At 39.5% G+C, this 21,854-nt stretch overlaps 1 protein-coding gene across 1 annotated transcript in view; it reads left to right on the plus strand.

Moving 5' to 3' along the window:
- Positions 1-21,854, plus strand: part of PHACTR2 (phosphatase and actin regulator 2) — a 164,402-nt gene that overhangs the window by 42,198 nt on the left and 100,350 nt on the right. The window contains 1 exon segment of the mRNA XM_044003499.1: positions 14,646-14,813. Coding sequence (XP_043859434.1) covers positions 14,646-14,813 — 168 coding nt within the window.

The raw sequence follows: 21,854 nt of genomic DNA on the forward strand, positions 1-21,854 counted from the left end.
AGCAGGCATAGCCCCTGTGAGTGTGAAGTCTGCCTCCTTCTCCCAGGGTTTCCCATTCATCCACTGTCCCCTTCTGCTATCTGAAGCAACCGTGGGTCTGTATTTAATGTATGAATCCAGTACCCATGCTGCTAAATTCATCCTCTGTGGGAGATTTTTTTCACAGCTCTGTCCCAGGTGGACATTACCATTTAGCCACCTACTTAAAATCACATGTTTTTTCCCCCAGTTGGTTTTATTTCAAAGCCGAAAAAATCTAACAGCTTATGATGATTTCCTGAAGTTAAATCTCCAAGCACGCGACAAAGAAAAGCATGCTAATTCATTATTTTGATGTGGTTGAATTGCAGGTCTTTTTCATTGGCAGTTTTCCGACTAGAGATTCTTTGAATTTTTCTCTCCTCCACCCCATTCCCTCTACCCCTAGGAAGAGAGAAGAACTCAAGAGAGGAGACAGGAAGTGAGGAAAAAAAAAAGGGGGAACCCCCTCCCCCCACTGAAATATTGTTTCTTTTCTTGCTGTTTTTTCACTTTCCCTGGCAAACTTGTTACTCTTAAGTACAGCAGCACATCCATCCCCTGGCACATTGTGGGAGGAACTTGGATACTAGAAGCTTGGGCTGCTTCTGTTTACATTAAAAGCAGCTTTCCTATTTGCAGCAACTCTTTTTTGACTCAGACAGCCCAAATTCCATTAAATTCCAGAAACGAGCAACTTCATTTTGTCTGAGAAATGTCCTGTAGCAAGTTCATGTGATATTGTTCTTGTTGGTAAATCTGGAGAACATGCAGCTGCACAAACATACTGATTCTGTGAGACTGGAGGCCAAGAGTTTAACCTCTGGAATCTCCTGTCACTCCACAAGGGTGGATAGAAGCCTTTGTAGACCTAAGGATGTCTTAAGTAACATTTCCCTTTGGGGCATAAGATTAAGGAAGATGGATAAACCAAGAAACTGGTAATAATCTCAAGCATCAGAGATTAAAATCATAATTAAGCCTGGCTGTAAAAGAGATTCTGTTGCAATAGCTATAATCCCTATAAAGAAAACAACACAAATGCCTATCTCTCTGAGGTCCTTTTGGGATAATGTAAAGAGTATAAGGCTTGGAGGATTGGGGTTCAAATACCAACTCAGAATCTTCAAGAGGTAAAGTGACTGTTAGTAGGAATTTCTTCATCTCCACATCAAGGGAAATGGACTAGATGAGCTCTCGGGTCCTCTTACATTCTAATGTGATGACAGGGACTATGTTTTTGCTTTTCTTTGTATTCCTAGCATTTAGCATAGTCCCTGGCACGCAGTAAGCATTTAATAAATGCTTTGTTGGCTGGCTGATTTCCATCTCCAAATCTGTGATGCTAAGACTAGATATATAGAGAGCTAGAATGAAGATAACTAAGGTATCACTAAGATGCCAGTTGCACAGGGCAACATGTTGTATAAAAACAACAACAAAATGTTGGCATAAATTTTTGCCTCAAGACTTAAAGAATAGGATTGGACCAGGCAGAGAAATGTAATTCATTATTCCACTGATCCCATTATTATTCCTTAGGGTTTTTGTACCCTACTCACCTTCCAAGTGGAAGTTTTCTTCCTCCCGTTTTGAGAGGCAGCTTGATGTGGTAGACAGAATACTGGACCTAGAGTTAGGAAGACCTAAGTTTGAATCCTGCTTCAGATTGTGACTGCCTGCCTCAGATCCTGACTGCTTCCGTGATCCTGAGCTAATCACTTCAATGTCCTCATCTATAAAATGGGGATAATAATATTGTCTACCTTATAGGGTTTCTGTGAGGATCAAATGAAATATAAGGCAACAAGCATTTATTAAGTGCTTACTATCTTCTAGGTACTATGCTAAGTGATGGAAATAAAAATGCAAGCCCTTTGCAAACCTTAAAATACCATGTAAATGTTGACTATTATTGTTATTAAGTATGAGGAGTTGAGACCCCAAGTCTCAAATCAGTTATTCAGCAAGCATTGATTAAACACTTACTATGTACTTGGCACCATGCACAAAGGAAAAGGAATAATATTAGAATGTTAAAGGAACTGAAAGAACTTTGGAAATCATTTGGTCCAACGCCTTCATTTTGCATATCAGGAGACAGAGGTCCAGATAGGAAAAATCAACCCAAGATCACCTAGTCAATTAGCAGCAGAGTCAGGGCTAGAAGTCAAGGTGCTTAGCTCCTTGTCCAGCACTTTCTTCACAATACCATGTTGCCTAATTTAGATTGTATAGAAGGTGAGCCAATTAACTCATTCAAACAAAAAACAAAACAAACAAAAAATGCTCTCTTTGGGGCTTTAATAATCTGTGCTGGGGAAGGGATGGGAACAAGCATTCATTAAGTGCCTACCACTTACGTTGATCATAAAAAGAGTATTTTACTGCCAAAGCCACTCTTTACTGAGCCCTCTGATAGGTGGTTTAACTCTACAGCTATTTGGGTAGCTAAGGTGGTGCAACAGATTGATTGCCAGGTAGGAAGTCAAGAAGACTTCTTTTGTGAGTTCAAATTTAACCTCAGGTACTTTCTAACTGTGTGACCCTGGTAAGTCATTTAACTCTATTTGTTTGTCTCAGTTTCCTTATATGTAAAAATGAGCTGGAGAAGGAAATGGCAAACCATGCTAGTATCTTTGCCAAGAAAATCCCAAATGGGGCCATGAAGTGGGACTGCTCTGAACAACAATAATTAGTGCTATTTAAAAGATACAGATGGGGAGGCTAGGTGGCGCAGTGGATAAAGCACCGGCCCTGGATTCAGGAGTACCTGAGTTCAAATCTAGCCTCAGACACTTGATACTTACTAGCTGTGTGACCCTGGGCAAGTCACTTAACCCCCATTGCCCCGCAAAAACAAAACAAAACAAAAAAATAATAAAAGATACAGATGGATCAATATACATTTTTTTTCAGAAATGCATCTACTTATTAAAAATTATCAACTACAAATGGAAACAGGGTTGGTGTAGGAGAAAGAATATTTAGTTAGGAGGTAGACAATCTGGTACCAGTCTTGGGTTTGACACTCACTAGCTCTGTGAGTCCTTTGTCCTCCTGAGATTCATTTTATTCTTCTGTAAAGTGATGGGGTTGAACCAGATGACCTCTTAGCTCTCAATTCTAAGTGTTCTACAATTAATAGCCCATCCTTGAATATGGAGCAAACACTGTAAATAGCACTTTGAGGAAGGGCTTTCAGAGGATGTATGATTCTGTTCTAGCTTCTATTGAACTGCATATTATCTATCTTAGATTATGATCCAAGACTGAGTCCCCTGATATGCAGAACATGTTCATATGTGGCCATACTGGGAAAAAATAGTGTCAGCTAGGTGGCACAGTGGGTAGAACACTGACCCTGGAGTCAGGAGGACCTGAGTTCAAATCTGGCTGCAGGACATTTATTAGCTGTGTGACCTTGAGCAAATCACTTAATTCCTCAAAAAGAAGAGAAAAGACAGAAAATAGTAATCATTGCAGCCTCCCTTAGAATAACCTTGCAGAGGAAAGGTCATTCTCTAAGTTAGCCATCTTCCTTTTATGTACAGTGGGAACTCATTCATTCTTGGTCAGGTCCGCTTCATAAACAGAAAGTACAAAAGCTCACGTAGAAATAGTGAAACCAGGGACACAGGTCTCCATCCTTCCTTTTGTTCCCTAAATTGTACTTAAACAGTTCTACCTCTTGAGAATGACATTCAGTCTTACATATGCCAGAGTATTTATAGCAGCACTTTTTATGGAAACAGAATTACTGTCTATTGATTGAGGAATGGCTGACTAAGTTATAATATATGAATATAATGGATTACTGTACTGTAGGAAGCAATAATGTGAGGAATCAAGAGAAACATGGGAAGACATTTGAACCACAGCAGGGAACAGGCAATGTACACAATGATTGGAATAAGAGACAAGTCCTCAGATTCTGCTCATTTCACTTTGTATCCATTTATACAATTTTTTCCCATCATAAGCATTCTTTTTTTGTGTGCAATAAAATTTTATCAATCCATATCCCGCAATTGGTTAATCCATTCTACAACTGATGAGTACTTATTCTTTCTATTCCTTGGCTATAACAAAACTTACTCATTTCTCAGCCCCTTGTAATCTGAATGGCTTTCATTGGGGTACCTTTTTTGTTGTTGTTTTTTTTTTTGGTGAGGCAGTTGGGGTTAAGTGACTTGCCCAGGGTCACACAGCTAGTAAGTGTCAACGGTCTGAGGCCAGATTTGAACTCAGGTCCTCCTGAATCCAAGGCCGGTGCTCTATCCACTCGGCCACCTAGCTGCCCCAAAGTACTTTTCTAATGATCCATTTGTAACTAAATCCAATGGCCTTTCCCTTTACATCCTTATTTTTCAATTTCCTATTAGTATTTGATACTGTTGATCTCTTTTCTGTACCCCTTCCCCTCTACCATATCGATATCCTTTCTTCCCTTGGCTTCTATAACTGTACTTTTTTGTTTGTTTGTTTGTTTGTTCTGTTTTGTTTTCCAATGCAACCAACATTTATTTTATTTTTCCCAGTTACATGTAAGGGTAGTTGTCAACATTTATTTTCATAAGATTTAGAGTTCCAAATTTTTCTTCCTCCCTCCCTTTCCTCCCCCCTCCAAAAGACAGCAACCAATCTGATATAGGTTATATACGTACAATGCACAAATGCTCTTTTTATCAGTTCTTTCTATGGGAGTGGATAGTATGCTTCATCATTAGTCCCTTGGGACTGTCTTGTATCATGGTATTGCTGAGAGTAGTTAAGTCATTCACAATTGCTCATTGAACAATACTACTGTCACTTATGCACAATGTCCTCCCAGTTCTGCTCATTTTACTATACACTAGTTCATATGAGTCTTTCTGGGTTTTTCTGGGATCATCCTGTTTGTCTTTCCTATAGCACAATACCATTCCACTATGATCATATACCACAGCTTCTTCAGTCATTCCTCAATTGATGGACATTCCCTTGATTCCCAATTCTTAGTCACCACAAAGAGTTGCTATAAATATTTTTTTACAATTTCCCCCCTTTTCTCTTTTCACGATTACTATTGTTAACTATTTCCATCCATCCTTTTTTTTTTTTTTGTGGGACAGTGAGGGTTAAGTGACTTGCCCAGGGTCACACAGCTAGTAAGTGTCAAGTGTCTGAGGCCAGATTTAAACTCAGGTCCTCCTGAATCCAGGGCCGGTGCTTTATCCACTACGCCACCTAGCTGCCCCCATGTTTCCCTCCATCCTGTTCCCTTCCCCATGATATTTACTCTATTATCTATTTTCTTTCACCCTATCCCTCTTCAAAAGGAATTTGCTTCTGTCTGTACCTTCCCCAATCTGCCCTCTTTCTTTTGCCCCTTTCTCTTGGGTCTTTGAGCCAGTTCTGATGAGTGTTAGGCTCATTTACTGACCAGATTAAATAGATTATGCCACCCAATTGGGGGTGTGTGTTAATCCCTCCTTGAGGCAACTCTGATGAGATGAAGGTCTTTGAGCCTGTTCTGATGAGTATAAAGTTGATTTACTGCTCTGCTCCTCCCAGATCTTTGGGGGGGGGGGGGGGCCCCGGGGCGCCCCCCCCCCACTCCATAAGCTCTTTTCCTGTTTCTTGCATGTGGGATTTCACCCTATGCTACCTCTGCCCTTCCCCTTCCCCCAGTGCATTCCTCTCACCCCTCAATTTTACCCTAAAGATGTCATCATGGGGCAACTAGGTGACATAGTGGACAAAGCATGCACCCCAGACCCAAGGACACCCCAGCCAAAACCCGGCCTCAAACATAAGGCAGTCACCCACTGCACAACCCCAGGTATGTCCCCCAACTCCAATGGCTGGGATCCCCCTGAGAAGCTTTAGATATAGGGGCCCTGACATTGACATCTTCCTCTGAGGGTGCACCTAGATCTTCCTTGTCACTAAAGAAACTTTCTATGGTCCTCACCTTTCTGTCTGCTCATCTTACCTTTCTTTTACTTGACTTTTAGCTCCTTAAAGTGGAGCACTGTTTCAAGGCTACACTATCCCAAGCTTCAGGAGGTCCCAGGGGGTATGATTTAAGGAGGAGCAGTTCTTCACTCACCTGGCCTGTTCCCTGGTCTGTAGATGACCCTAGACCAACTTGCTAATCAACCAGCTTTGTGTGCTGTGGTTGTCAGCTCCAATGAGCCTGTGCCCCTCCCCAACCTGGGCCACTGCTACTTAAGCTACCTCCTGGTTCTCAGCAGGGGTGAAAAACCCAAGTTCTGCCACAGCACCAGCAGAGACCTTGTAATATCTCCCCCCTGCCAAGGGCTCAGCCCTCTCACCAGACTGTGAGCTTAGTTCCAGATGACACTGGCACTGACGCTGATTCAGAGGCTCTGGGGGTCTCCTTCTCTGGTGAAGCCTTCCTGGGACTGGATCTGTGTCAGGGTGACTGTGGGATTGAGCTCCACTCCTGTCTCTGCCCAGCAGCTCCCTCCTTCTGACCTTCTTAGCCATCCTTGGTTGGAAAATGATCTCAGCACATTCTTCTGTGGATTTTGCTGCTCCAGAGATTGTCCTATGTCATTATTTGGATGTTTTTTGGAGCAGTCATGTCATGAGTTGAGAGCTCACTGCCTTTCCTTCTATAACTGTACTTTAATCGTTATTCACCATCTCAATTCCATCTTTCTTGCCCCTTGAATTTAAGTGACCTTCTAGATTTTGACTTTGGTCGCTTTTATTTTTCTCACTATATTTTCTCCATTGGTGATCTTACTTACTTTTATGAGTTCATTTATGACCTCCATGCAGGTGACTCTCAATTCTGTATGGTATTCCATCTCTGCCTCTATGACTTTTTTTTTTAATGGTGTGTACTTCTTCTTTTTTTTAAATTAATAAAGTATTTTTTTTCCCATTACATGTAAAGATAGTTCTCAACTTTTATTTATACAAGCTTTCTAATTTCAGATTTTTCTCCCTCCCCCCTCCCCTAGACAGCAGGTAATCTGATATAGGTTATATATATATATATATATATATATATATATATACATAATAACATTAAACATATTTCTGCATTAGTCATGTTATAAGAGAAAAATCAGAGCAATGACAAAAAACCTCAAAATAGAAAAACAGCAGCACCAAAACCAAAAGAAATAGTATGGTTCATTCAGCATCTATACTACACAGTTCTATTTTTTTTTCCCCTGGATTTGGAGATCCTCTTCTATCATGAGTTCCCTGGAACTCTTCTGTACCATTGCATTGGTGAGAAGAATATAGTCCATCACACTAGATCAACACTCAATGTTGATGATACTGTGTACAATGTTCTTCTGGTTCTGCTCTTCTCACTCATCATCAGTCCATGTAAGACCTTCCAGGTTTCTCTGAACTCTTCTTGCTCATCGTTTCTTACAGCACAATAGTATTCCATTGTATTCATATATCACAACTTGTCCAGCCATTCCCCAATTGATGGGCATCCCCTCAACTTCCAATTCCTTGCCACCACATAAAGAGCAGCTATAAATATTTTTGTACATGTGGGTCAGCTTTATCGCCCTTTGGGTATAATTCCAAATTGCTCTCCAGAATGGTTGGATCAGTTCACAGCTCCACCAACAATGCATTAGTGTTCCAATTTTTCCACAGCTTCTCCAACATTTATTATTTTCCTTTTTTGTAATTTTAGCCAATCTAATAGGTGTTAGGTGGTACCTCAGAGTTGTTTTAATTTGCATCTCTAGTCATTAGAGATTTAGAGCATTTTTTCATATGGGAATAGATAGCTTCGGTTTCTTCATCAGAAAACTGCCTGTTCATATCCTTTGACCATTTCTCAATTGGGAATGACTTGGATTCTTATAAATTTGATTTAATTCCCTATATATTTAGAAATGAGACCTTTATCAGAAGTACTGGCCACAAAAATTGTTTCCCAGCTTTCCGCCTCCCTTCTAATTTTGGATGCATTGCTGCCTCTATGACTTTTCATTGTCTGCCCTCTCTCTCTCTCTCCACCCCATACTTAAAATATATTCCTTCCCCCCCACCTCTCTTTTAATCCCCAGTTTCCTTTAAGGCTCAGTTCAAGTGATACCTGCTACGGGACACTTCTGGCTGAACAGGCAATTTTCAAAAGAAGGAATCAAAGCTATAGTCATATGAAAAAAATGCTCTAAGTCACTATTGATTAGAGAAAGGTAAATTAAAACCACTCTGAGGTACTATCTCACATCTGTCAGAAATGGAAAATGCTGGAGGAGATAAGGGAAAACAGACACAGTAATGAACTATTGGAATAGTGAAGTGGTCCAACCATTTCAGGAAACAGTCTAGAACTATACCCAAGAATTATAAAACTGTTTGATGCAGTAATACCACTATTGTATCCCACTATTGTATTGTCTTTATCTCAAAGAGATCAAAGGAAAAGGAAAAGGACCTATATGCACAAAAATATTTATGGCAGCTCTTTTTGTAGTGGCAAAGAATTAGAAATTAAGGGGATACTCATCAATTGGAATGGCTGAACAAATTTTGGTATATGATTGTGATGCTATTTTCTTATAAGAAATGACAAATGCTATTTCAATCATTTGTTGTTATTGTTAGCGTTGTATTCTCTCTCTTTGAGAGTATATAGTCTATATTGTCTAGCTTTTGCATAAAGCAGGTTTGTGTCAAATGTCCACTGACATGAAATAAACCTTTAGATCTTTACATTGATTCAGCTGTGGTTCAGACATCCTCACTTCCCTTTCTCAGAAAAGTCAGAGTTCAGCTTAGCTTATCAGTACCTCGAACCTTTGTGAAGGGAGGTATGATAAAAATTGATATAGAGAAAACTGAAAATCCACTGAGTATTTGGGATGTCCTGGGGAAGGATGCTTTATAAATAGAATCATAGAATGCTAGAGCTGGAAAGGACCTTGTCCCAAGCTGTTCCAGCCAATTTAGAGACTTAGAGATTTTCAAAGATGATACAGACTGAGACACATTTATTATCTTTTGCCTCAGAGTTGGTGGCCCCTAATGAGATCGTCAAAGGCACAAGGGCAAGGAAGAAGGGACTGGGAACAAAAGATAAATCTGGAACATGATCACCAGAGAATCAAGGAAGGATACAGCTATGTATCTGTCAACAGAGGCAACAGGATGTATCCTCTATTGAGCCAACAGAGGAGTATTGGCCCATCCCCAGACTTTAGGCATGATGATTCTCAGCCTATGACAGGAAGAGGAAAGTGATTGAACCTGGGAAAATCACATACCTCCAGACCCAGAACTCAGATTACACCAAGCTCTCCTTATTCCTCCCCATTTAATATGGGAATACCTGGGTCTCATCCTATACAACAAAGCGGATCAATAATATGGAAGAGAGCCATGAATTCCATAGGAATGTTTGTAGTCTCACATAGGCATGTTTGTTTAGTTTCCCTTTTTTTTTTGTCGGGAAAATGAGGGTTGAGTGACTTGCCCAGGGTTACACAGCTAGTAAGTGTCAAGTGTCTTGAGATTTGAACTCAGGTGCTCCTGAATCTAGGGCCAGTGCTTTATCCACTGGACTACCTAGCTGCTCCCTAGTTTTACACTTTGATGTCACATTGAGGGTGGTGGTTTCCCAGTTTAGAAGATTCTAAACACAAAAGGTTACAGAAAAGGAGCAAGGGTAGGGTGGGGTAGGCATTCCAGGCAGAACAGTATGTCCATCTAAAGCAAAAGACAGCCTGCCATGGGGGCGGCTAGGTGGCGCAGTGGATAAAGCACCAGCCCTGGATTCAGGAGTACCTGAGTTCAAATCTGGCCTCAGACACTTGACACTTACCAGCTGTGTGACCCTAGGCAAGTCACTTAACCCCCATTGCCCCACAAAAATATATATATAATATATATATATATATATAAAAGACAGTCTGCCACAAGGAAAGTTAGTGAAAGCAAAGTTTAAGAGATCATTTAATCTAGTCTAGTCTCCTCACTTTATGAGGAAACTGAGTCCCTCACAGTTTAGTGACTTTTCTAAAATCACAGAACTATTAAGTAGAGGAGTCACAGCAAGAACACAGGTCTCCTGCCTCTCAGTCCATCAATCAGTCTTTCCACTACACATGATTCATTTATTTTTTAGTTCTCTCACACTCAATAGAGCTCAAAATTTCCCTCAGCTTAGGAGGGGAAATCTTAAAGGCAACTCCAATTTCATTCTCTACTGTTATCTGAGATATGAGTATGTCTAGGTGGATTCTAGACCTATTTTTAATAAATAGTTTTTATTTTTCATTAGTTTGTACTTGATACACCCATTAAAATGAACATCTCCTTATGCAAAGAACCAAAAAATGTTTGTGAAACCTGGAATCTCAAACAGCATGATTTAAAAAAAATTTTTTTTAAAAAGCAAGTGCTTGAAATCATAAAAGTTTGCAGTTGATTTGCCCTCCTTGTTATTTTTTATTGTTCAATCAGATATACAAATTGTTATCTGAACTCAACCCACTTCAGTGAGGGAGGCATCTCAGAAATTCATTGGGTAACAGGGGCAAGCTAGCTTGAGATAAGAGATTTCCTGTGCACAATTAGCACACAAATAATGAATCATTATTTATGTTTCAAAATGTTTACATGTTATGAATAAAAAAAATTATCTCAAGTAAGTATGAAAAAGAAAATTCCAATGAGCAGACAAGCATTTAGGACTTAAAAATGGAACGCACTTTAGAAATGATCTAATTATGACCTCCTCATTTTGTAGATGAAACTGGGGGCATGGAGGTAAAGAAACTTGCCTAAAATGAAAGAGCTAATAAATAACAGGGTCAGAATTCAAATCCAGGTCTTCAGATTTCAAATTTTAGGGTTCTTTCCCCTATGCTACCTTGTATTGATGACCTGTCATCTTAAAAAAAATGTTGACCAGTGACTAGGAACTCAGGTGAACTTGATGACAACTTTCCTCCCTGCCCAACTGGGGTGTAGTTAGGGATCTTATCCCTATAGGAATGATGAATTTATTAGACTTATAATTAATATATTTGTAGAAGAAAACATTTTAGTGGTTTTATTTTAAAATAACATTTTATTGGCATCTTGTTTTTTGTCACAATTATTTCTGGTTACTTCCCTTCTTTCACCAAATCTTCCTTGTGACAAAGAAAAAGAGTCAAGCAAATACAAAAGACTGGGTGACCTTGTCTGACAATGAATGCAGTATTGCATATCCATCATCCCTCATGTCTTTACCATAGGGAAGTATGTTTCCTCCCCTCTTATCTCTTGCCAAAATTGGTTTTAATGTAAAGTTTTGTCTGGCAGAAAGATTTGAGGATCATAGGTAATTGTGGCTGTGAGAATATCCTGAAGAAATAATAGATCTTAAATGGAAGGCAGAGACACTGTTTTTACTCTATTCAGAAAGAGGGAACTAACTGCACCCTCCTCCAAAGTCCAGATTTGAAATTATTGTTTTTCCAACTGTAGCCATTTAACTAATGGTACTGAGCATGGTTTCTTTTCAGTTCTTATTTATTTATTTTTTGTGTGTGAGGCAGTTGGGGTTAAGTGACTTGCCCAGGGTCACACAGCTAGTAATTGTTAAGTGTCTGAGGCCGCATTTGAACTCAGGTCCTTCTGAATCCAGGGCTGGTGCTCTATCCACTATGCCACCTAGCTGCCCCCTTTTTAGTTTTAATTAATGGAATGGCTAATAATGAATGGTTCAGAAAATAAAAAGATTTATGCATAAGGTATACATGTTGTTGTTGTTTGTCCTTCGTTCTTTTATTTTGTTTTATTTTATTTTATTTTTTTAGTGAGGCAATTGGGGTTAAGTGACTTGCCCAGGGTCACACAGCTGGTAAATGTTAAGTGTCTGAGGCTGGATTTGAACTCAGGTGCTCCTGACCTCGGGGCCGGTGCTCTATCCACTGCATCACCTAGCTGCCCCTGTCCTTCATTCTTGAAGAGGACCATGACATTGAGAAGTGATGTCATGATTTGCAGCGAATTAGATTTAAGTGAGGGAGGGCTATGCAAAGTCACCAGCCTTACTCTCTCCTCCAGAGCCATATAAATCCAGTGGCAAGATATATATCAGGATGACTGGAGATAGCCAGGATGCAGTTAGGAGACCTTGGCCTTTTTAAGCTAAGGCCTAAAGCATTGCCCAAGTAGGGATTAAGGCTAGGTAATAAAAGAGACAGAGTGGCCTTCTTTACCTAGTCAAAACAAAAGGAAGGAGGGAGAGAGAAGAAGGAAGGAAGGAAGCAAGGTTGGTTCATAGGTTCTGGTTCTGACCAGAATTACAAGTGCACAATAAATGAAGACAACAGTGGTTAATTTTCAGGAGAAATTATTCTTATGGACTTAAGACTTTGAAAAGTCAGATATTTCCACCACACCCTATTACCTTCATTCTTAGTTCTTCATTCAGGAGCTTATTTTGTTTACTTTTGATTTTTCCCTTCAGGGAAAGCTGAGATTTAAATTACTGATGGGTGGTTTGGGGCAGAAAGTGAATTTCTAAGGGGGGTTGTATCATGGGTGGGAAATTGAGGATTCTTTAGAGAATATTTTTTTTTCAGTTTCTTTTTCTGTTTGTTTTTTGCCAGGCAATGAGGGTTAAGTGACTTGCCTAGGGTCACACAGCTAGTAAGTATCAAGTGTCTGAGGCCAGATTTGAACTCAGGTCCTCCTGAATCCAGGGCTGGTGCTTTATCCACTGTGCCACATAGCTGCCCCCACTTTCTTTCTTTCTTTCTTTTTAAGATAATAAACACTTTTATTTATAGTTTTGGGTTCCAATTTTTATCCCTCTTCCCCTTCCTCCTCCCTGAGGTGGCAAACAGTCATATATGGGTTATACATATATCATTATGTAAAAAATTGCCATATTTGTAATTTTGTTAAAAAATGAAAGAAAGTGAAAAATAGTATGCTTTAGTCTGTTCCATCAATATCAGTTCTTTCTTTGGAGGTGGATAGTATGTTTCATCAATAGTCCTTTGGGATTGTCTTGGATCATTGTCTTGTTGAGAAAAGTCAAGTCATTCATAGTTCTTCATCAAAGAATATTGCTGTCTCTGTGTATAATGTTCTCTTGGTTCTGCTCCCTTCACAATACATCATTTTTAGAGAATAATTGATGATAATTTCTTTATACTCAGGCATCAAATACTTCCAGTGAACTCTTCTCCTAATGTGGTATGATAGAAAAATGCACTGTCTCTGGAGTCTAAGGTTGAAATCTTGTCACTGACCCTCACTTTGTGATCTTGGGCAAATAACTCTATTTCCTTGGGTCTCAGATTTTTCATCTTTAAAATGAGAGGATTGGACTACCTGTTTCACCAAGTTTGCTCTGTGACAGGTTAATCCTTCAATGAGAACAGAGCACAGTGATTCCAAGCAAAGGATAAGGCTGCTCACATTCCGATTGGATTTGTATTATGTAGTATTTATACCTGTTCCAGAAAATTGTTAGGACAGGATGAATATGTATGTGAGGATGAGAAGAGCTGTGACATGAGGAAGAACTTCCAAATAATTGGAGCTGTTGAAAATTGGGATGGGCTTTCACTGGAAGTGAGTGGTTCTCTCACCTTGCTTGAAGGAGAACAAGCTGAATTTCAGCTGGAGCATAGGATATATGAAGGGAAATAGTGGAAAATAAGTCTGGGAAGCTGGTTTAAAGTCAGTAGGCTACTTTCCCTAATGATATGTGTGTGTGTGTGTGTGTGTGTGTGTGTGTGTGTATGTACATGCTCTATGAGCAAAGCAGAATTGAAGAAGCTCAAAAGAAATGGAAGATGTGCAGATTTAGAGAATCCAACCCAAATGTTTCCATGGACTATTTGTGCCTGACCTGTGGTAGAGCATTCTGAGCTCATATTGGTCTGAATAGCACAGTCAGATACACTGTAACTTGACTCCAACATAGTAATATCATTTTGGTCCTTTTCGAGAATGAAGGACAACAACCAACTACATATATATGTATGTGTGTATGTATGTATAGATGCATGCATGCATGTGTGTGTATGAATGTGTATATAGAAGGGCAGTTAGGTGGTGGCACAGTAAATAGAGTGCCAGGCCTGGAGTTAGGAAGACTCATTTTCCTGAGTTCTAATCTGGCCTCAGATACTTCCTAGCTGTGTGACCCTAGGCAAGTCACTTAACCCTATTTGCCTATTTCCTCATCTGTAAAATGAGCTGGAGAAGGAAATGGCAAAGCACTCCAGTATCTCCAAGAAAACCCAAATGGGGTCACAAAGAGTTGGAAATGACTGAAACGACTAAATAGCAATAACAACATCTATGTATAATATCCTTCCCCTGCCCTGCAAATAACAATCATTTATATTCTTTCCCTCCAACTTCCCTTTCAACAACTGACCAAGAAAAAGGAAAAGAAAACTCTAATAACAAATATTAAGCCAAATGATTGGTTTGTAGAATAGGAAGTTTTTTTCTTCTGGAAAACATTATAGCCAGGGCAAAGCAACTCTCATTTGATATTAAAATTAGTGAATCAGAATATGATTTCTTGAAATGAGAAGAGGCAAATGGGTTGACCTTTTGTTTTATTTCAGTTCTGATTTGCTTTTTTTTTTTTTTTCCTTCCTTTTTTACAGTTGATGGGCTGGATAAAGCTTCCATTGCAAACTCAGATGGACCCACTACAGGTTCCCAGACACCTCCTTTCAAGAGAAAGGGTAAATTCTCTTCTATAGGCAAGATCTTTAAACCTTGGAAATGGAGAAAAAAGAAGACCAGTGACAAATTTAGAGAGACCTCAGCAGGTATGAGTTTCATAACTTCAGTAGATGGAGATTAAAAAATTATAAATTTTTGAAAACTGTTTGAAACAAAGCCTTTGTCAAATAGGGGAGAGGCATAACTGGATCCATTGTTGATGGGGTGATTGAGAGGGAACTCTCTCAAGACTCTCATTCTGCTCTTTTCCTCATTTTATATTTATAGCATATTCTGTTGTATAAATATATACTTTCAGGTTTGTGTAGAGAACGTTTGTATCTGAGAAGAGAGAGAGATGAAACTGTGGACAACAGGGAAGTCACAATGTCAAGACTACTATAATCTATTTACCTGAACAGTAGCTGATGGTGATGTTGCCTAAGTTAAATTTTGAAATTGGAAAGCAAATGTGTTCACTTGTTTTGTATGCAAGTTTAATGTGGGCATACATTATTTGTCATGCTTTAATATTTAGTAAACTGCCTTCTCACAATTGATACAAATTGAGGCATCAATTAACATGGACTCTCCATGGTGTTAAGACCCAACTGTTGACTAAATCTGTGGTTAGGAGTCTTTTATTTGATGAGTTGTGAAATAAATCCCTATTACATGCCAGATGCTTCCCTAAATGCTAGGATACAGAGCCAAAAAGTGAACTAGAACCTACCCATTCACACAGAGAGGATATAGCAAGAGAAAGAAAGGAAGGGGACCCAGGACAGACCACAGAGGTCTTCAGTATCCAGGGAGGCAAGGAATGTATGATGATCCGTGAGTGGGTCTGGGCAGATAGGAGGAGAACAAGGAGAGAGAATAGTTTCATGAAAACCTAGGGAGGAAAAAGTATCCAAGAAGAGGCAGGCATGCATGCAGGAAGCAAGCAGTTCTTAAATGCCTTTTATGTGCCAGGCACGGTGAACAGTGTCAAATACTGAAATGGTCAAGGCTGAGGTTTGAGACTAGATCACTGGATTTGGCAATTGAGAGACCACTGGTAATTATGGAGAGCAGTTTCAACAAAATGGTAAGATCGGGAGCCCTGAACCATGCGATTAGTGCCTTCTATATAGGTGATGATACTGACAGTCATCAGTGGTTCTATCAGTGCTTTTAAATATATTTTATACTTAATTTTATATATTCTGATAACATCCTTCTGATTTAGGGAAAGAAGTCCCCTTTTCTCCATTCTGTCATAACTGAGATCCATTACACAACAACTGACTATCCCCCTCCCCCCCCCAAGCTTGCTTTGACAGCTTGGTATCAGATTAAAAACATGTACAAATCAATATCAGTCCCATTATACCTGTTAATTTTGGGGGGTGGGGTGGGGGGGGGAATCAGGGTTAAGTGATTTGCCCAGAATTACACAGCTAGTAAGCAAATGAGGTCGGATTTGAACTCATGTCTTCCTGATTCCAGGGCCAATACTCTATCCACTGTGTCACCTAGCTGCTTCTATACCTGTTAACTTTCAATAAAATAGGTGAAGCCATTGTAACATGATTTGACTATGAGTAACTTTGTACTTATTCTACCACATGTCCAACAACTTGCTGACCTTGAGTAGTAGTACAACCTGGCACTATGAGTGACTGTGTGGGCCTAAAAAGAACACATCCAGGGAAAGTAGGGACATGAGCTGTCTTTTAGATCCACAGCTGTGGAACAGAAAACATACACCATGCCTAGCTAAGGTGAAAGGGACAGAGAGCAAAGAGGAAGGCACCCTGGGGAACCCTCAGACTCTGAGGCATTTGCAGCTGTATAAATAATCATAATAAAAAACATTAACATGCAAGAAGAGAGATTACTCTAGGAAAACATTAAAACAACAAAGCTATTGGGCTTTATTTTTTCCAGTGGCAAGTTGTTCTCTTGTACAGAAGTCAACATGGTGCAACCAATAGGTGCAATGAAGACAAACCAGGCGAAAGAAGGATTAGTAATTTCCATACATATACTTTTTCTCTTCAGCCCTTTCCTGGCAACTGTTCTGTGTTTTCTCTCTCTCTCTCTCTCTCTCTCTCTCTCTCTCTCTCTCTCTCTCTCTCTCTCTCTCTCTCTCTCTCGTAGTAGTAGTAGTAGTAGTAGTAGTAGCAGTAGTAGTAGTAGTAGTAGTAATTCACATTTATGTAGCATTTTAAGATTCTCAAAGCATGTTCTTCACAGCATACCTATGCATTATGGAAGTGCAAATAGTATTATTCCTATTGTGCTATTGTGCATATGAAGAAACAGACTCAGAGAGGTTAAATGATCTGCCTGTGGTCCTTGAGCTAATCATCATCTCCTAACCAGTCCCTTTTCCTTATCTCTTCTTGTCACTCATATAAGCCGCATTTCCACTGCTACTGCTGTTCAAGGAAAAACTATTATTCTGTGTACTGTGAAATCTGCTTTGTGTTTATGATGCAAAGCACTGTGTCACATGTTGTGTCATTGTGTCACATGTTGATTAGGACCCAGAGTAGGGAAGCTAACTAAAGTGAGCCATTCGGGGCAGTTAGATGGCGCAGTGGTTAAAGCGCTGGCCCTGGATTCAGGAGTACCCGAGTTCAAATCCAGCCTCAGACACTTAACACTTACTAGCTGTGTAACCCTGGGCAAGTCACTTAACCCCCATTGCCCCACAAAAACAAAAACAGACAAAAAAAATAAAGTGAGCCATCCAACAATCTGTTTGCTCCCTATTTTTTTCTTTCACCTGAGGGTTTTATAGGAATGGAAGGGAGTAAGCATTTATATTGCATATACTATGTTCCAGAAACTCTGAAAAGCACTTTTTATAAATAGCTCATTTGATCCTCACAACAACCTGTGAGATAGGTACTGTTATTCACTTTATGACTGAGGATACTAAAGCAGATGGAAGTTAAGTGACTTGCCTATGGTCACACAGCTATTAAATGTCAGAGACTGGATCTTCCTGACTCCAGATCTGGTTCTGTATCCAAATGCACCTCCAGTTGCCTCAGCTGCTCGCATCAGAAGGATATTTGTGTGGTCCTCACTCACCTAGTTCTTAAATGCTGCTAAATTAAGTTAAGAACCTAGGGAGTAGGGGGCGGCTAGGTGGCACAGTGGATAAAGCACTGGCCCTGGATTCAGGAGTACCTGAGTTCAAATCCGACCTCAGACACTTGACACTTACCAGCTGTGTGACCCTGGGCAAGTCACTTAACCCCCATTGCCCCACAAAAAAAAAAAAAAAAAGAACCTAGGGAGTATAATTAAATGTTGCATTAATCAACCTTTTTGATTTTTGCTTCAAAATTACTCTGGAACATGTTTGTGTGCATTTTATATCATATTCCTCTGTATACATTTTTCTAAACACACTTTAAAAGCTACTAACATTGTATGTGTTACAAATAAGTTGTAACATTATAAGTTACAAATGTCCTACTGCCCAGTGATTCCATTGTATGTATTTAACTTTTGAACTACTAGTGAGTGTAGCTGATTGTGCTTAGTTAATTGTAAAACAAAAAGCATATTGTGCATCATTATTCAGTTTTTCTCAGATGCATGTGTCAGATCTATAGAGATATCAATGGGCTTGACAATAAATGAAAAGAAAATCTTTTTTCTTTCTTTTTTTAAACATTTTATCTTTAGGATCATAGATTCATAACTGGAGGATCTCCTACATACCATCTAGTACAACCCTCCTCATTGTATGGGCCAAGGGAATTAAGCATCAGAGGATTACTTTTGCTCAAGGCCTTCTGCTACAAAGCCAGTGCTTTCTCCATGGTGCCATAATTATTAATATTTTATTAAAATTTAATAATTTATTAATATTTTCTTTCTTTTCTTTTCTTTTTTTTTGTGGGGCAATGAGGGTTAAGTGACTTGCCACAGCTAGTGAGTGTCAAGTGTCTGAGGTCGGATTTGAACTCAGGTCCTCCTGAATCCAGGGCTGGTACTTTATCCACTGTGCTACCTAGCTGCCCCATGATGCCATAATTATTACTAAGTGCCCACTATGTGCCTGGCTCTTTACAAATATGATCTCATTTCATCTTCACATACCATCCCGTGAGGTAGGTGCTATCATCTCCACTTTGTAGTTGAAGAAACTGAGACAGGCAGAAGGTATGTGACTTGCCCAAGGTTACACAACTATTAAATGTCTAAGGTCATACTTGAATTTGGGTCTTCTTGATGTCAGGCCCAGATTTCTATACACCAGCTGCCTTTGTAAAGGTAAATTAAATTAAAGCCATGATATCTCCCACACAGGGCAGCTAAGTGACACAGTGGATAGAGCAGCAGGTCTGGAGTAGTCAGGAAGACTCATCTTCCTGAATTAAAATTTGACCTTAGATACTTCCTAGCTGTGTGACCCTGGACAAGTCACTTAACCTTGTTTGCCTCAGTTTCCTCAACTGTAAAATGAGCTCGAAAAGTAAATGGCAAACCACTCCGGTATCTTTGCCAAGAAAATTCCAAATGGAGTCACAAACAGTTGGACACAACTGAAATGACTGAACAACAACAAATCTCTCATGCAGACTGTAAGCATGTGTGTGTTCAGATATCTCCTCAACTGGGACCATGGACTCATTATACTCAGTCTGGTATCATGTGATGGTGTAGGAAGGGCTCTGAGAGTCTATGAAGTCACCATATGACTAAGAGTGTGTAAATATTTTTATTTATATTAATTCAGATGTTGACGTGCTGTACATCCATCTGTTAGAGGCTGCATTTCATCCAGTGTGTTTTTAATTATTAAAAATATCCCACATTCACTAACCTTGTTACAAAACTGTTCCTCTCCAAAGCTGTTGCCAGCCCTGTGGTTTCTGAGAGCTCACATAACTTTTCTACACACCACCCTTAAGCAAAAGGAGCAGGAAATCCAGGAAGGAATTGAACACTGCAGCTTAAACATTTTGTTATGACTTCCTTTCTTACATCCAAACTCATGGCTTGATTTAGATGAGCAAACAAGACAGAGGTCAGAAAGCCACCTCCCCTTTTTCAAAGCTGGATATAACCTACTCATTTTGCTTTTATTTTCATGGGGGAGGAGAGGCAGGTGTTGAAGTGTGCTACCCTCCTCACGGATACACTTGCAGCTTAGAAAAAAGTATTCTTATGAACTGGATGGATTCCAAAAATTCATTTGACGTCAGTTATTTGGTCCTTGTGCTTTTCCCATGGAAACCATGTTATAAATGGTGGCCAGGTTTTCAGGCCAGACAAGAAAAGTCTTTTAATCCAAAAATGTAGCTGAATTGGCTTGCTCTATGATGACATTTTCTTTTCTCTTATATCTTATTAGATATTATCAGTGACCAATTGTTGTTAATAGTTTACAATTATTCTTTTCCAGCTATTTTTTTCATATTATTTGATGACTTATCTACTGGGGAATTATTTTTAGTTTCATACAGTTCCGTTCAAGAAGGCAAATCTTTTATTTTATTGATTATTTTTTTAAAAATTTCATTTCCTAATACCACTGCTGAATAGAACCATACCTTGAAATGAAATACAGCTAAACAAAGCACACTAAGACATTGATTGTATCTGGCAGAATGAGCCTCATTCCAAACTGTTTGGCTGCTGAGAAGCAAGAGGCCTGATGCCCCATCAGTCCTCTGGAGACAAGACTGGTCAGTACCTTGACCCGAGTTCTGATGACTTTTAGTGTTGACTTTTTTTAATGATTATTATTGTGGTCACTATGTAAATAGATCTTTTGGTCCTGTTTAGTTCACTCTTCATCACTTAATATCATCATTCAAAAAAACATTTATTAAGTACTTACAGTACTATATACAAAGCGGTCTACTGGGTGCTGAGGATTACATGACAAAAGTGAAACTAATCTTTCTCCCTGAGTTGCATACAATCTAACAGAAGATGACAATGTATACATATATGAACGTGTATTTGTGTTCACATGTGTGCATATACACACATATGTACACAGAGAGAATATTGTAGGGAAGGTTTTGGCATCTGGAGTGATCAGGAAAGTCTTCATGAAGAAAGTGGCTGAGCTGAAAGGACTTGAAAGTAGGTTTTTCTGAGTCAGAAACAGGGAGAGCCTCTATTTAAGACACAGAGGCAAGAGATAGAGTGTCACAAATGAGAAATAAGTCCAGTTTGCCTGGACTGTAATGTGGACAAAGAGGAATAACGTGTAATAAGGCTAGCTTGGTAGGCTGGAGCCAGGTTGTAAAGGGCTTTGAATGCCAGAAAGAACATTTCATCCTAGATGGTAATAGGGATCCTACAGATTATAGGGAGCCAGTGGAGTTGATTGAGCATGAGAGTGGCATGGTCAGACCTGCATTTTATGAAAATCACTTTAGCAACTCTGTAGAGGTTGGGCTGAACAGGAGACAGACTTGAGGGAGGGAGAACAGTCAGGGGTCATTATAGGAGGTAAGTGATGAGGGCCTGAAATGTAGTAATAGTCATGTGAGTAGAGAGAAAGGGACAGATGCGAGCAATGCTGTTGTAAAATGACATGGTTTGATTGGATATTTGGAGTTAGATATGTGGGGTGAGTGAGGAGTTGAGGGTAACACCAAGATTGGAAACGTGGATGATCATAAAGATTGTGGTGCCCTCAAAAGAAATAGGGAGGGGGGGCAGCTAGGTGGAGCAGTGGATAAAGCACCGGCCCTGGATTCAGGAGGACCTGAGTTCAAATCCGGCCTCATACACTTGACACTTACTAGCTGTGTGACCCTGGGCAAGTCACTTAACCCTCATTGCCTTCCAAAAAAAAAAAAAAGAAAGAAAGAAATAGGGAGGCTTGAAAGGGATGAGGGAATGGGTTTAGGGGAAAGATAATGAGTTCTGTTTGGGGCATGTTAAGTTTTAGATGCCTTAAAGGACATCTGGTTGGAAACATTTGTGCTGGGTGACAAGAGATACTAGGGCTGGTTATCTAGATCTTTAAGTCATTAGCCCATTCATATCATGACACATGATACATTATAAATTTAGGTGTTCATAATTTGGAGACTGCTTATTTTAAAGAAAATTTTTATAATAGGATATTCCTTTTGCCATTTTTCTTTAAACGTTAGTTGAGTAGGAGGCTGAAG

The sequence above is a fragment of the Dromiciops gliroides genome, chromosome 4 (assembly GCF_019393635.1).
Source record: "Dromiciops gliroides isolate mDroGli1 chromosome 4, mDroGli1.pri, whole genome shotgun sequence".
In the NCBI taxonomy this organism is placed as follows: Eukaryota; Metazoa; Chordata; class Mammalia; order Microbiotheria; family Microbiotheriidae; genus Dromiciops; species Dromiciops gliroides.